The sequence below is a fragment of the Pelmatolapia mariae genome, linkage group LG10_11 (assembly GCF_036321145.2).
Source record: "Pelmatolapia mariae isolate MD_Pm_ZW linkage group LG10_11, Pm_UMD_F_2, whole genome shotgun sequence".
Taxonomy (NCBI): domain Eukaryota; kingdom Metazoa; phylum Chordata; class Actinopteri; order Cichliformes; family Cichlidae; genus Pelmatolapia; species Pelmatolapia mariae.
The window spans coordinates 48,571,696-48,589,066 of NC_086236.1; the positions used below are offsets into that span (position 1 = coordinate 48,571,696).

The 17,371-nt window shown below is 39.0% G+C and overlaps 1 protein-coding gene across 1 annotated transcript; it reads right to left on the minus strand.

The window, feature by feature from the left end:
• Positions 1-3,097: 3,097 nt before the first annotated feature.
• Positions 3,098-12,854, minus strand: tmem147 (transmembrane protein 147). The gene is made up of 8 exons (XM_063486269.1): positions 12,773-12,854; positions 11,989-12,091; positions 11,111-11,180; positions 10,937-11,002; positions 10,666-10,802; positions 9,323-9,407; positions 8,977-9,098; positions 3,098-3,794 (listed from the first exon to the last, which is right to left on the minus strand). The coding sequence occupies exons 2-8, from the start codon at positions 12,063-12,065 to the stop codon at positions 3,674-3,676; spliced, it is 678 nt and encodes a 225-aa protein (XP_063342339.1). The 5' UTR covers positions 12,066-12,091; positions 12,773-12,854; the 3' UTR covers positions 3,098-3,673.
• Positions 12,855-17,371: the final 4,517 nt, after the last annotated feature.

The following is a 17,371-nucleotide window of genomic DNA, read 5'->3' on the forward strand; positions in this document are numbered from 1 at the left end:
GTGGCTTCTCCTTTGCAGAGAGACAGGGCTTTAACCTGAATTTGTGACCTGTGTTCACAGACAAGGATTTCTAGAAGTGTTCCTCTACCCATCCCATAGTTTTCATGACAGAAACCTGATTTTTATGCAGTACTGCCTGAAGATCAAGGGCCAATGTTAATTTTAGCATTGTTCCTGGTTCTTAGTGCAATTTCCCTAGTACGTATATCTTCCAGAAAGAAACTTATGTATTCCAAAATGCTTTGATAATTTCCAGGTTGGATGGAGCCAAGTCCTGATGACCATGGGCTGGTCTGAACCAGTAGACCCTTGTGTTCTTACTGAATTACTCTTGGCTGTGTTTAGTGAACAAACAAACTAAGGCTGGATCATAGTTTTTTTTTAAAAAATTTGTTAAGTTGTAGCCTTCAAATTTCCTCTGTGTTTCTGGGAAAGTATCAGAACGTTCTCCCTTTCTGTATCTTGACCTTAACTTGGAGTGGGTCCATGTTAATATAATATGTAACAGCAAAGTCCACTGTGACTCTTGAAAAGAGTGCTTTATTGGACTCTAGAGACAACAACTGACAGAAGGAGAAAACATTCGGCAGTGTGCGCTCTATTAGCAGAAAAGTGGTTAACTAAGAAAAATGAGATGTAACTACTGGGAAAATCCTGAATTTTGAGCCAGACTTCAGGAATGTGTCATTCTCTGCGTGTTCCAGAAGCAAATTTGATTACTTTCACATGTTTGTAGCATTCCTGGTTGTTAAGAGGTGAATTTTTTATAATAACAACCAGACACATAATAATAATAATAACACACATAGAGATACAAGTACAAATACACCAGGACTAATATTTGGGTAAATGTCCATTAGCAATTACCACCTTAACAGGGGAGTTTTGGTAGTCAAAAAGTAGTTGGCTAAATTGGTTGGTGTTATGGTACAGACCCTGCTTTTAAGCATAGTCCTCAAATTTTGGGGAATGTTAACCTTCTTCATCCGTTCCAGTATTGATGTGTGGTGCGATTTTAAAAGACCGTGTAGCTCATTCAGAACCACTTATTAAAAGATTTGAGTTTATGCATATTTGAGCCATGCATCTCTACTTTTGACTGTGTGGAAAAATCCAAAATAAATTCAAACTTGACCACGATTCTTTTTTTTTTAAGACACTAAAGATCAAAGCCCATGGTATTTATGTCCATTATGAGTGTACGTACCTTATGACCACAAGTATATCTTTCTACAAATCCAGTCAACCAATCATGCTGCTGTGAAGTATTTTAAGCTTTTACTGTGTTTTATTATTGTGAGATTGCACTAATGAAAGTAAAACACGTAAAAATCTTAACTAGAAAATTTGCATTTAAATCTTTAATCAAATCCTACTAATAGTATAATAAATATTTAGATAATAATAAATACTTATCCATTGCCTTTCATTGATTCGGTTCAGGTTTGCAGGTTGACTGGAGCCTATCCCAGCTCCATTGGGCGACAGGAAAGGTACATCCTGGAAAGATCATCGCAATTTAGAATTACCAGTTAACCCAGCTACACTAACCGGATGTCTTTGGCATGAGAGAGGAAGCCAGAGTATCTGGATAGAACCAATGCAAACAAGGAAGAAAACGCAACACGCTGGATTTCAACCCAGGACCTTCTTGCTGAGAGTCAAAAGTGCTAACCACTCCACTACCACTCAACCCCTCTCATTTCACAAAAAAACCCTGTGGTACTGTCTAGTCTTAAGATTTGGTCACAATAAAGGAGACATTTGAAGTACGTCTTTGCATCAGTACACATGCCCATCACACAGAACCACCTATTTACCCCTTGTCTTATCAATGGCACTTATGTACAGTGGAAACATAATAGTATTAACACCTTTAAAGATCTTTTTAAAGATGGCACTTTCTTAAGTTTTTCAGACCTCTGTTCAGAAACAAATCTTCCAGCTACCCATCTATTTCACTATTTTCAGGCACTGCATTGCACTTCTGCTCTCTTCCCCTCCTACTCTCTTCTTCCAGATGTCCAGCGGTGTTGTCCTTAAACCCAATAAGAAATCAATTATATCTGTAATATATAAACAACTCATGGATTTAGATGTCCATTCGGTGGTTAAATTAGGAGGGCTTGGGAGCGGGAGTTAGGAAAAATCTTTTCGGATCAGCAATGGGAGAAAGCAGTATCAAATGTCTGTTATAGTACGTCCTGTGCTAGGTTACAACTCATTCAAGGTATTGTACAGGGTTTACTATTCGAAATCTCATGTGTCTGAGATCTACCCACAAGTGGTGGATCAGTGTGAGAGATGTCATGCCACCCCATGTGACCTGAGTCACATGTTCTTTCTGTGCCCAAGACTCCATGACTTCTGGAGTCAGTATTCAGTTATTCTTTCCAAGACTCTTGGGACCCAGGTCTGCATGAACCCTTTTTTTGGCTATTTTCGGGCTTCCAGTTAATACTGGTTTAACTACCCCTACACACCTCAAAATATTAGCCTTTACATCACTTTTGGCTAGAAGTTGTATCTTAATCCGTTGGAAATCTTCAAAGACACCTTCAGTTTCTTTTTGGTTTCGAGATTTTATGTCATTTCTTAAATTGCAAAAGATAGGCCTAGCAGCAAAGGCCGAATATATTGTGTCTGGGGCTCCTTTGTCAACTATTGCAAGTCACTGAACGTTTTACCAGCTGATTAATATTACCACCCCCCCCCTTTTTTAATGAATTTTTTAAAAAATGTTATTATTTTTTTAACGTGTGTGCGGGGAACAGGTTGTATTGTAATTGTAAATGAATAAAAATAATAATAAATATCAATAAAAATCATGTCATGAACAAATTCAATTAAAAACATGAAAAACAGAAAATGAGAGTTAGTCTAAAGTGATTTTTGAGCCGAGATGATTGGTTAATGCGTGCAAAGCCCAAAGTGTGAATCTCTGAATACAAAAGAAACCTCTATGCTTAGATTGTTGTCTTGAGATAGCTGCAACTGTGCTTTATTAAAAACAAATTAGGCTGATTGTTAAAGGACAGTTGAGAGAAAGAAGACAATACAAAGACATTTATTCATGTCAAAATCACAGAACCTGTCATTAATTTTACAACAGGCATTTCAGATTTTTTTATTTAGACCTCAAGTCTTTTCAATAATTAGAAAAAAATGTCCTAGAATGCATGTTTTTACTACTTTTATACAAACAAAAAGACACATATGTGGGCAAACAAACTACTGATGTCACTTATTTGTTATATATTAAACGTTTTATTTTGAGCATTAATGCTGGAAAACATTTAAAACTAAATATGCTGTTAACTAAGTCTCAATTCATTTGATATAAAAGTCACATTTCCATGAAACCAACACAGCTTAGGTAAGCCAATCGTATTACGGAAGCCTTCTGATGTCACCACTGCAGCTCTGCAGCTTCAACAGATGGAGTGAAACCACACAGTTTTTAACAATGGGTTCATCACAATAAACTGGGAGAACTGGTAAGTGTTCCAGGCAGACATGCCCAACAATATCAACAGTAGTTTTTCAGCCATCTTGAATGTTGTATGGTGACAGCAAGATTGATGTGGTGTCAGCTCCTGATTCAAGTAAACCCCGGTCCTATCAGGACCAGAAAGACTGTCAAAGGCTTCGGCCCGGGGGGGCTGAGGTTTATTTAGTTGGAGTGAACCAGAGTGACAAAGAGGAAAAGTGAGCACAGAGAGATGGCCCCAGTCAGCACGGCTTTCACCAGCAACACTGTCCAGCTGCCCAACAGGAAGACATGAACGAACAACCTGAAGACAAAACCGGGAAAATGTGTGTAAGTTTCAAATTAAAAGAGCAAAACAACACTGCTGAGACCATCCATCAAACACACAGAGGGATAATTAGTATATTCAAAATATTTATTCAAACTCTGACCCCATTTTTTACTCACTCCACTCACACCAACAGAACAAGAACCTTTTCTTTGCAAGAGTTTCTAAAGATGCCAAACTGTGAAGTTATTCATTGGAGAATTTAGCACTTAGGTGTTGCGCAACATGCAAGTTAGCAATTCTTCCAATTACCTGCAAATTATGTCCTTTATAGATAAAAATATTAGATCATATGCGTGTCCAGTATTGTACTGCCATCTTGTGCTTCACAAAGGTTTCTGCTGCCACATTTTCAAATAATTTCTCTTCATTTAAACTGAATTTAAGTCCACAAATCCTGCAGTTGTACTGCAACATTTTTTCACTTATTTTAACCAGTAAAAATTATGGAAACAGATCATTTTGATTCTGGAACCATATTTCTATTAGTAATTATGTCTCCAATTTAAAAAAAAAGAAAAAGAAAAGATATTTCTAAATATGTTTTGCTTTGTTTTTAAGTGGAAAGCTATGTCTAAGTTTGAGAGTGTAGCTCCACTCCAAGCTTTTTTTTCTCAAAAATGTCTCATTATTATATGAATCCCATTAACTCAACAGCAGATCAATCCCAAAAACTAATTCCACACAATAAAGCAGCAGTTTATCGAGTCAAAAATATTTTTTCCTAAAAGCTATTTCAGGTATTTTCTACAGACTTTTTATTTTATGATTTTACGAACATTATTTGTAATAATTTTTAAAATTGCTAAATATTACAGGCTTTGTGCTGATGCCTTTCATGAATCCTACACCTCCTAGATTTCTATTGTTGGAGCATCATTGGTGGACTAATGCACTCTCACCTAAAGTGGACGTTTGGCTTTGATGTAAAATCAGAGTTACAAATATAACTAGGGTTCTATGAATTCTGGATAACTGCTGCAGGCAATGTAGAGCTGGGCGATATAAGATTTTTTCATATCACAATATGTTTTTTTCATTTCAGGTGATAACGATATATATCACGATATAAGCCAAATAACTATATTTGTAAGATTTAAATGTGCCGTTGCTCACAAGTAAAATGTGAAATAATCTGCAGCTTGTTTTGATTTAAATATTTATTTCCCATAATAAGTTTAACAGGGTAGATGTACTTAAGGAACGTGAGACTTCAGTTTCAGATAAATAAAGGCAAATATTGCAAACTACACAAAAGGCAGCCGCTAAAGCGTTTAAGTTTCAAAATAGAACAAACAAAACAGACTACTAAATTGTCAATTCCACTTAGAAACAAAATATTAATTCTAAAAATAAATCTTAGTTTGTTTTACAGAAGAACAGACAAAATTGACTAACTTTTGTCAATATCAAATAAACTGAGAACTAAAAGGAAATTCTCAATCTCTCCTTGGTGTATAGCTTAGCTTTTCAAACAGTTTTAACAGTGACTTTAGTCTGACAAAAGCCGAATGACGAATTAGCGCTTTCAGGCTACGTCCACACGGACCCGGGTATTTTTGAAAACGCAGATTTTTCTATGCGTTTGCACCTTTCGTCCACACGTAAACGGCGTTTACGGAGAAAAACGGAGAAAACGCAGCGTCAAAGTGTCTGTGAAGGTTCTCAGTCATCCAGGTCATCGTAGTCTAAGGAGCTTGGAAAGAAAAGCGTCTGGACTTCTTAAAGTTGCTTGAAGACGTTTCACCTCTCATCCAAGAAGCTTCTTCAGTTCTAAGGTCAAATGGCCGAGAGTCCCAGATTTAAACCCAGTGGGAGTATCCCCCCAAAGAGGGACAAAGGACCCCCTGGTGATCCTCTAATCACATGAGCCAAGGTGTGAAAGCGGGTGTGGGACCTAATCAGCCAGGGTTTCGGGTGAGCTCATTGTTAAACCTGGCCCCACCCTATCATGTGAATTCCTGAGGTCAGATGGCCCAGAATGTGAGTGGGCGTTAAGGCGTCTGGGAAGGGATCTCAAAACTGGATTATAGATGGCAGACAATTGGTGTCGTAAACCACCGCCTCTGTTCAAAGATGGTCGCTCACAGTGGACATAGATGGCCTCTTTCACTCCTCTTTCAAACCATCTGTCCTCTCTGTCCAAAATGTGAACATTGGCATCCTCGAAAGAGTGACCTTTATCCTTAAGATGCAGATGGACTGCTGAGTCTTGTCCTGTGGAGGTGGCTCTTCTATGTTGTGCCATGCGCTTGTGAAGTGGCTGTTTGGTCTCTCCAATGTAGAGGTCTGGGCATTCCTCGCTGCACTGTACAGCATACACCACGTTGTTAAGTCTGTGTTTTGGAGTTTTGTCTTTCGGGTGAACCAGTTTCTGTCTGAGTGTGCTGCTGGGTCTGAAGTACACTGGGATGTCGTGCTTGGAGAAAACTCTCCTGAGTTTCTCTGATACACCGGCTACATAGGGGATGACAACGTTGTTGCGTCTGTCTTTCTTATCCTCCCTCGCTGGTGTCTGATCTTCTTTTCTGTGCATCTTTGCTGACTTCATGAACGCCCAGTTGGGATAACCGCATGTTTTGAGTGCTTCCTTTACATGTGTGTGTTCCTTCTTTTTCCCTTCAGGCTTAGAGGGAACATGTTCTGCCCGGTGGTGTAGGGTCCTGATTACTCCAAGTTTGTGTTCCAGAGGGTGATGGGAGTCAAAGAGGAGGTACTGGTCCGTGTGTGTGGGCTTCCGGTAAACTTCAATGTTGAGGTTGCCGTTTTCTTCAATGTGCACAGCGCAGTCCAGGAAAGGCAAACAGTTGTCCTTTGTGTCTTCCCTGGTGAACTTGATGTTTTTATCCACGGCGTTAATGTGCGCAGTGAAGGATTCCACTTCTTGTGTTTTGATTTTGACCCAGGTGTCGTCTACATATCTGTACCAGTGGCTGGGTACTCTTCCTTTGAAAGAGCCAAGAGCCTTTCTTTCCACTTCCTCCATGTAAAGGTTGGCTACAATAGGTGACACGGGGGAGCCCATGGCACAGCCATGTTTTTGTCTGTAGAAACCCTCGTTGTACTTGAAATATGTAGTGGTGAGGCAGAGGTCTAACAGTTTGCAGATCTGATCGGGTGTGAAGTTGGTCCTGTCCTCCAAGGAGTTGTCTTCTTGTAATCGTTTTCTGACAGTCTCCACAGCCTCCGTGGTGGGTATGCAAGTGAAGAGAGAGACTACATCAAAGGACACCATGGTTTCATCTGGATCCAGGGTAAGTTTCTCGACCTTGTCGGTGAAGTCGGTGGAGTTCTTGATGTGGTGTGGGGTGTTCCCCACCAGAGGTGCAAGGATGGTAGCAAGGTGTTTTGCAATGTTATAAGTGGCTGAGTTTATGCTACTGACTATGGGGGTCCTTTGTCCCTCTTTGGGGGGATACTCCCACTGGGTTTAAATCTGGGACTCTCGGCCATTTGACCTTAGAACTGAAGAAGCTTCTCGGATGAGAGGTGAAACGTCTTCAAGCAACTTTAAGAAGTCCAGACGCTTTTCTTTCCAAGCTCCTTAGACCGCAGCGTCAAAGGTGTGCGCATTTTTTGACGTCACACTGTGCGCCACGTTATTGTTTAGGGGAAATGAATTTCTACTATACTGTTACTGTTAATTGTACTCTCTGCAGTGTTTAAATGCTTACATATACACACACTTACTGTCCCTCCACAAATACGACTCGGTTCTGCTTCTATGCCCCATCTTTGTTTACTATTTCCCACCGAGGCTTCTAGACTTCTGATTGGCCAACATTTCTACACGGTTAGGAATATATCGCCACCTGTTGCTTTGGCATGTTCCTAGCAGCATTTTCCTTCATTTCTGCGTTTACGTGTGGACGGGATTATTTTTTAAAATGAAAACAGAAAATCTCCGTTTTCAAAAATACCCGTGTACGTGTGGACGTAGCCTCAGTCAGAGATTGAGCATGCACCGGTTTATTGTATTTCCAGACTTGCTTTCGGCACAATTTACAGTGCGCGCTACTCTGTTTTTTGTCAGACTTGAAATAGCCGAAATACCTTCACACTACGGAACTTCTATGGCCCTTCCGTTCAACAATCTCTCCGGCATTGGAACCATCATCGGTTTTTTCTTCGGTAACCTTCGCTCACGCTCTCGGTTGATTTTTCTGTAGTCGGCAAACTCATTTCCTCCATTACCTGGGCAGCCCGGCTGCATAAACAAATACACATGTGCGCCTTGGCACTTGTGCTGTACGTAACAAGTCACGTGACGTAACGCTGCGGCTGTGATTGGTTCGGCTCTGCGCTACTTAATTTGGATTGGTTGTTCTTTTTTTTTTTTTTTTTTTTAAGAGGACAAGAGAGATGAGGCCTATCGCAATAGTTTAATTTTTCTATCGAGAAAAAGTTATTTCGCAATACATATCGTTATCGTTCTATCGCCCAGCTCTAAGGTAATGTGAAACACCTGGACAGTCACTGCACCCAACTGCATCTCCTGTCATTTTGTCATGAATCTGAGTAACAGTGAACAGTCTGGTGCAGAGAGTTGTGATCTATGAAGCCTCTGGGATATAAAAAAAAATGAGCTCCAACTGAAGGTTCAAGGCTACTGGCACAGGTGATAAGCACTAAAGCTAGCTAATGGTAACAACATACACAGTATGCGCTTAAAGGCGAAACGATGAAATAGAGACGCTGCTTGGTGCTCTTCCCCAGCATCACCCAGGTTGCACATGTGACTTTGAAGGACCTAGATGTCCATCAGGTGCATACGCAGAGGTACCAACAGAGACAGTCTGTTGGTACCTCTGCGTATGCACCTGATGGACATCCAGGTACTCCAGACCATCTCTGTTGTATTACATGAAGCACCGAAGCAAAGAATTTGCATCAAGGACTTTTTGTTACTCGAATTGTTGTAAATGTGATCTGATATCCTTCTGTCGGTGTTGTTCATAACAATGTTAGTCCAGGATACAACATATAACTGTACATACAGTAATATGCTTGCTACACCCACACAGGGCAGATAAGTGTTAAATATATTATTGAAGGTAAAACATGACTTTAATGTAGTAAAAATACAATAATTCTTATATTGTGTAAGCCTATATAATATAAGAATGGTAACATGAAATATGAAACATCCAAGACTTACTCCATTAAGAAGGCCTTATAGACACAGAGAGCCAGCAGCACAGTCACAGGCAGCCTGAAGCTCTTTGGAAGGTCGTATCGTGTAAACATCCATACCACTGATGCCGTAGCAATGTAATGTACCTTAATAATGTACCAGAATAAAATCACTCATATTACAACAATGATGATAATGCCAATTATAACAGAGAAAAGGAACGCAGGAATGAAGTAGTTTAAAGTTCAAATTTCTCTGAACATGCAAAAAACAAATTGTTTCTACTGTGATGTTTCTGTAAAACCGCTACAAACAAGATGAGTCACCAGTGTGAAAATATTAAAAAGGGAGAAGAGCAGCAGTGACTCACCAAACTAATGTTTGAGTCAAAGCTCATCTGGATGTATTTCCAATCGAACTCAATCCCTCTGGCTCCCACCCACAGTGGAAGACACCTGAAAAGCAGGATAGTGAGTTATGGGACCTGTTTTCCATGTTTCACTCAGTGATGTGACTTAAACCAGGGAATTAAATTAACCAGGCTGATAGCACACTCTTGTTGTCCTTAACTAGCAATATGATTTTACATATATACAGTTCTTAATAAACTTTAATAGGCCACCTGTCATGAAAACAAAAGTAAATATTTTAGAAGTCTGTGAGAAACTTAAAACTGAAAATTATCGTCAATTTTTTAGCATCGACCATTACAGAAACATTTGTTGTTTCATCTTTGCTCTAGTTTTTAAAGCTGGCGTTTATTACTATGCGACTCTATCAGTAATTTCCATCCATCATTTACTATTCCTATCATTTGGAGTGCAGCAAGCTATTTGGCGCTATATAAATAAAACTGAATTAAACTCATAGTATGTTTTTGCTTAAAGAGAAGAAACAGGCATGTTTTTTCCGTCTTTAATGGGAATAGTTTTCTTGCATATTTTTCTTGTACTTTGTACTGAGGGAAAAGTAACAGGAAACTAATAATCAAAAAGCATACTGCAGTAAGATATTCATTAACTGTTGCAACTTCTGTGTGTCCATCATGTTAATGAAGTTATCATTTACATGTTTTCTTATGTACTCTGTTAATATTCAAGGTAAGTAACATTTATTTATAAAGAGCCTTTCACAGACATGTGGTCACAAAGTAAATTAAAAAAATTAAATACTATAAAAAACAATATAAAACAGGTTACTTTAAATATTACTTAAATGTATTTAAAGTTATCAACTTTAAGTATTACTTAAATGTTATGTAGGATGTTTTTTAATGTTGTCTGACTTTAAAACAAACACAAAGAGGGCAGCAGAAAGACGAACTATACGAACTATAGCATTAACGTTGTCATATACTGTGGGTAGTGAATGCATTTCATATCATTTATTTAAGTGACATCTTTCTAAAAGAAATGAGTCAGGGATTTTAATGACTGAGCCACTTTCCTTCCCCTTAAATCCTCCCGTTATCACTGGCTCGGTTAAAACCAGTTCCTCTCACAAGAACGGCGCAGCCATGGTTAAGCAACACAGTTTTAGGTCCTCACGTAATGCTGCTTACGCTACAGAAAACGTCTCCTGAGCTTGTTTGAGCTTTTGCAGACTTCACTGTGACAGCACATTAAAGAGTTTGATCGTGTGATCGTACATGCAGAATGAGCCCGTTGTGTAGATGTGTAGCACATTTTGATAAAATGAGACGCTAGTGCTAACCTCGACATCACGAGCTCTGCTGTTGCCCAGCCCATGGCAGCCACCATGATCTTGTACTCTCCTTTGCCAGCGTTGCGAGACATAACGAGATGGAGACCTAAAAGGTCTGCAAGGTCCACTGTGGCTTTCATAAATTCCTGAAATGCAAAAAAGAACATTACAGCCTAATGCTAAAGCTGGTATTCTGTATGCTTTCCTTTCTCTAATGATATACACATGACAAGAACGATTATCTTCCTTTTTGGTGTCATTACTGTGATTAGACACTCACCCCTACAAAGTCATACGCTCCTACTCCTCCTTCCCACGTGGGAAAAAATGTGGCTAGAAACAGCATCTGAAACCCAAAAAGATAAAGGAGCATTACTTATGTTAAGTTTGTGCTTTTTTTTTCCTGCCCCAAAAAATATGACACAGATTTTCATATCCACAAAAAATGTCTCACCTTACAAAGTTGGACAAACAGGTATGTTGCTCCAGCTTGGACACATCTCCAGAAGGCATTGTACTCCGAGCTAAACAGAGAACACATACATACATTTGTTCAAGAGGGTCAAACATAAGGCCTGGGGGCCAGAATAGCCCCAGCAAAAAACTCCAATTGAGCCCAATGAAAAGCTTAGATTATGAACTTATTATTTTCATACATTTAACAGCTTTTCATATCAATTAAAAAAAACAGCTTACCATTCATACTATACAAAAGTAATTTGTATATGTTTGACACCCCGAAATTAACAGACAAACAATTAATTGACAAAGGTGTCTGTTTTTCCACCATCTATTATAAATGTGTTTAAAAAAACAAACAAACAATGAGACCACAGTTTTAAAAATAAAAACATTTCTGTGAATGAATAAAACTTATATTAATTATAACTAGTCTTGGCAATCAACTAACAGAAATTATTCTGTAATTTTACACATTCATTATGTACTTTCACTGGTCCAGCCTGCTTAAAAATCAAAGTGGGCTGAATATAGCACCTGATTTAAAATGACTTTGACATGCCTGAATTAGATGAACAGAGCTTTAATATATCCATGCAGTAATGGTGAGAGAAAGGGTTTACATTATGCCTTTAATGAATGTACTATGCACACTATGCAGGTCTAAGAGGATTATGTGGACCCTCTACAAAAGCTCGAACATTTCTAAGAAGATTATTAGCAGACACTTCCCAGTCTGGCAGCATATGTTACCACAAAGAAGAGGAATGTGAAAGAAGGGTCTATGTGAGCCCATGGATGAGTGTGTTACTTGTAACTGCATTTAAATCTTATACCGTCAAGCATCACTGACTGATTCACACAGACACTTACAGGCCGCTGCACTTGTAGGTTATAAAGTACGGAAAATAGGCCAGAGCAAAACAGTTCCCAAAGTGAAAAAGTGTCATGATGTCTCGTCACAAAATGCAGCTTCCTGCAGAGAGAGAAAGAGAGAGAATGATAAAAGACTGGGTCTTGGACTGGGGAAACAACTATATTAGTTTAAGTCAGTAAAACCACTCATTGTGTTAGAAAACAAGAGAAAACATCTCTTTAATTATATGTGATACTATAGTGATTTAAAACACAGAAAAGCTGCTCCTGCCCGCAGCAGACAAAAAGTTTGAAATAGTAATTCAAACCCGTAAGTGAGCTATCAGTTATAGTTTAATAATATCTGCTTTATTTACCGTCACTGGGTTTTTGGTTCATTCAGCACCATTTAAACCTGAGCGAGCGTTTACTTCTTTACTGTAAAAGTATTTTAATATCAACTCCTCACTGATAACGCTGCACTGATCGCAGGAATTTAAAATGTTAAAAATTCAAAAACAGTCAGCCGTCTCTGAGTGAGTCGTTTAGCTTGTGTATTTTATATGAATATTCGCAGAGCTAAGGAGTAGTGTAGGGTCCTCAAGGAAATGAATAACCAGTGCATTAGCTGGCTAAGCTACATCCCCGTTCACCCTGTGCGGACACACCGCGACATCCAGCAAACGAACCCTCCGGCACCTTCTTTTCCTATGTTGTGATTACGAATCTCATTTCTTTCCTTGTTTTGACGTATCAAGACTTTTTTAAAGAGAAAAAGAGAACGTTACTGCGTTTTAAATACCTGACAAGTGACACACCGAGTATCCAGCAGCTCTCTAGCTGAATGACAAGCGGAAGTAAGCTTAGCTCCACCTCGAAATGCATCCGACAATGCACTACTTCCTGTAGGAAGCTACCAATTGGTTCCGGGGGCCTGTAGCGCAAAACTATGGACTGTATGTATAAATAATCTGTGGCATTGCTTCCTTTCTTAAGGAAGAAATGTAAGTAAATAAATCTACTTTGTTTTAGGGCGTCAAAATGCAATCCTAACTTTGTAACACTCACATTTAGAAACTGCTTACGATAAAGACAGACACAAAGCATCAGATTTCCTAATTTACAGCGTGATGGTTCAAAACACGAAGGCCAAAAAAATCGTAAGTGTTAAGAAATCTTAAAAAAAATCATAATATAATAAATGCAAATAACAATGTAATAAATCAATAATGATATTTTATAGATGATGATGGTGTTTATTCCTCAGTAACATACCTATTGGCACATTTATTTTTAGCAAAATCACTAATTAGATCTTTAAAACTAAATTATCTGGCTTATTGGATTTCAGTGGTGAGAAGTGCAAGCCCTATCTTGGGACATTGCCAACCTCGGGTAGTTTTCTGCCAGTTATAACTTAATGAAAGTTATAATAATGGTTAATGATGTAATTACATTTTACATTATCATTATGAAAGCTTAAATGATTGTCCAGACTTTTAGATATATTTCATATTCATGAAACTGTAATTCTAAAGTAGAGTCAAACTAAAAGCAGAATGTTAAAATGCATTAGATTAAATTTTTCTAAATGTTATATGATATATTTTAACCTGTAGTTGTCCTCTGCTCTGCTTTTCTCTCCACACAGCAGACTTCCCTCACACTTCTTCTCTCCCTCTCTTTTTCTTTTCTGGTGCGATTTTGCTTTAATGGAGGCTTGCAAAGACCCTTCCCACCACTAGAGCCCAGGTGGTAAGTTATACTTCTCTTAATATGTTATTTAATTGCTTAAAACATCAAAATGATGCAATCTGTCTTCAGCAAACAAGAAATATATCAGTACAGACTGAGTATTTTTTTAAAAACTAGATGGTTGTTGAATTGAAATATTTTACAATAACCTTAACAGAGCCAACATTATAGGAGCCTGCACCACTGTAGCAGCAGCAAGTCATGATTTCATGTTAATGAAAAATTAATTATAAATGAAAAGTAAGGAAAACAGAGACAATTTATATGCTGGATGCAGAGGTTTAAACACAACAAGTGAAACATCATCTGCACTTCTCATTTCAAAGTATCTGCAATCTCAGAGTACACCGTTGTTTTCAGAGATCATAACATATGTATATTGCATAAAATGTGTTACAATGAAAGGATTAATAATATTAGAATCAAACTTAGAGGTATACACTAATTAAATATATGCTAAAGAACAAATAGAACAAGGATTATTGTAACATTTGATGTTAAGCTGCCAGTTTCATTCACTGAGGGGTTACTTGAATGCAGACAAAGTTTCTTCTGTCTGCACAGTCCCTGATCATCCACGTGCTGTTTGTGTCAAATTTGGACAAAGTCCCACAGTGTTCCCAGTTGGACGGACAGTCCGGCAGCATATCTTTGGGACCTGGTTTGTCTCCATTTAACCAAAACCATTTTCTTCCCAGGAAGCGCAAGCCAATCCAAGCCTGAGAAACACAGGACAAAACTGGGAGAGTCAGTCCTGGCTGTGGAAGTGTTGGTAGTTTTCTGAGAAAGCTGAAAAATGCAAATAAACTGGCAAATCAATCAGTTACTGACAAAGAGATTTGTATTTGCAAATTAAGCCAGACACAAATACTGATTACTGAGGCTTTAGTGAAGATTTTTCTGAAATGAATATTTATCATTTAAAAAAAAATAAAATATATATATATATATATATATACATATTTACATGCACTTCTTTTCTAGAGTATACATATTCAACGCATCGGACATGAAAGGACATCTTCACAGCACAGCCTGGATTTTAGCACAGCCTTAAAGCACTGAACTAGTACAAAGTAAAGCCACTTGAACGTGAACTCCTCTGGTGTTTAATGCAGAATCTATGAACAAGTGATGCATTTAAAAGAACATCTGTAATTCAAAAATAACTCAAACCTCATCAGTGGTTGCTCTGTAGATCCTGTCTCTGACATAGTTGTACTGAGAGACATCGGTCAGGCTCAGGAGGTCGTACGTACAGCCAGCACATGATGTTTTCATCTCTCTGCAGTGAATCAAGGCGTCCTCCCATGTCTTGTTCTCATTCACCACCACCAGGTTGTCAACCAAACAAAAAGGGTAAAACTCTTCAGAGCATGCATAGCCTACCCAGCTTCTGGCAGAAGCAACTAAAGAGCCACAGTCTGCAGTGAGTGGCTGTCCTGGTGCCCAGTTTCTGTAGCTAGATCCTAAACTACCCGTCCAGTTCCAGGTCTTACCCCCCACTCGATACAGTCCAATCCAGCCCCGTTTGTCAACATCACCTGAGTTTACCTGGGTGACAGTGGCTAGGTAGCCATTGTTTATCATACAGTACTTTTCAGCGTCATACCAACTGAGCATAACACTGTAGTACTGGATTACATCACCTTGGGAACAGTAGACATTATTGATACTTGAACATTGTGCACTGTACCACATGAGGTCATCTCCTACAACTGCACAGTAGTCCTGCTGTGCAGAGGCCCATTTGCTGGTACGTGAGAGGTCATCACCTGAGACACCTTCACCTGTTCTGAAATCAACACAACAATCATCTCAAATTTAGCAATTCAGTTTTGTCATATTTACATAAACAGACATGGACATTCACATAAAGGTCATTTCAAAAATGACACTCACCTTAGATTTATAGACTTCCAGACTGAGTCATCTTCAGGATCTCTGAGTAGACCAATCCAAATGTATGGGATATTCATTTTGCCCAAAAATGGTATCATAACATTCATATTTATCATGTCCCAAGTAGCCAAGTCAACATAATTTGTCTGGCAGTATAGTCTTGCTTGTGTCCAGTTCTTTTTCCCAATAAAAATGTGTGTGTTACGTTCAATGCTTCCTTCTAAGACACAGGCAGCAATGAGTACGAGGTATAGTGCCAGTTTAAAGTTGCTTTTTCCCATGCCTGTTCCTGTTTGGACAACAAGCCACACAGATCAGTTTTCAGAGATTGTATTTGCTGTCAGTCAGTTTATGATGTGGTCCGTGGCTGCTGAACAGCAATCACCCTGCTTTTATAGCAACCAGCTATGTGATCAGTGCCACCTACACACACCTCAACATCCAGCAGACCAATAGGAACTCTGCACACTTTCAAATACAATTCAAATGGCCCTTTTGTTGTACTCTCCTGTTGTCACCTTCGACTTTGTTCTTCAAGATGCTTTCCTCCAAAACTCAATATGTTTTTAGTTATTTGATAAATGCTAGTTTTATTGATGTTTGTACCAATCTTGCAGGTATTCTAGTGTGATCACTGCATACCAGTGGAGTGGCCTGCATTTGCATGAGTTTTCTGAGGTTTCTCCTGTTTCCCTCACAGTACACAGACAGAAAGGTTAGGTTGATTGAAGGGTCTAAATTGGGATTATATGTGGAAGTGAGAGTACCACCAAATTGGACCACCTTCAGATCCTACACACCTACCTACCATGACTGTACACCAACCCACCCAACCAACGTCATCATCAAGTATGCCAATGACACCACCATGGTTGGACTCTTCTCTGTTGGAGATGAGACAGCGGACAGGGTGGAGAGAATTTGTCCCGCTGGTGCTCATAACCTGAAGCTGAACGTCCTTAAAACAAAAGAACTCATAATGGACTTCATGAGGCACAGACAGGTCCACTCCACTCTCATTATAGAGAGAGAGCGTGCTCTCCTACTGCCTGGGTGTTTGGTACGCAGTGGGCACTATTGAGGACAGGAAGGCTGCCCTCTGCCACCCCTGGAGGCCATCGCCAGATCCTCCTGTCTCAGAAAAACCAGGACCATTAAAGGTGACCCCCTTGCACCTGACCCACCACCTGTTTGTGTCTCTGAGGCACTGACCCATATCTCCAGACAAACTAACAGCTTCTTCCCCTGGGCCATTCAAACTGTAAACAAACACTATGCCCCACATCCCTCCCTTACCCACCCACCTCACCAAGTGCTTTCGCACTGCTTCCAAGCACTTTGCTCTCCATTGTGTGCCTTTCTCTTCTTTTTGTTTGCTGTCCATTTTGTTTATGTCTTTACTATATTTTTCTCCTGCACACCTGCCGTGGAGCACCCATAATTTCGCTGTACATGTACAATGACAATAAAGGGCTATTCTATTCTATTCTATTCTATTCTATTCTGATAAATAATGATGAATGAATGTGGCCTAATCTCATTTGTTTCTAATGTAAGTAAATGGGAATCATGAAAACAAAAGTTAAATAAACACACAAAGTACAACCAGTGGAGTAAAAGGCTCTGTTCCTCTGTGTCTTAAAGTTTTAAAGAGATTTTCTACATTCAAATCCAGCCAGTCTCTGCGCTTAGATGGCAAATTAAGGTTAGGTAAATGCCTGCATTTGAATCTTATTTTATGAGA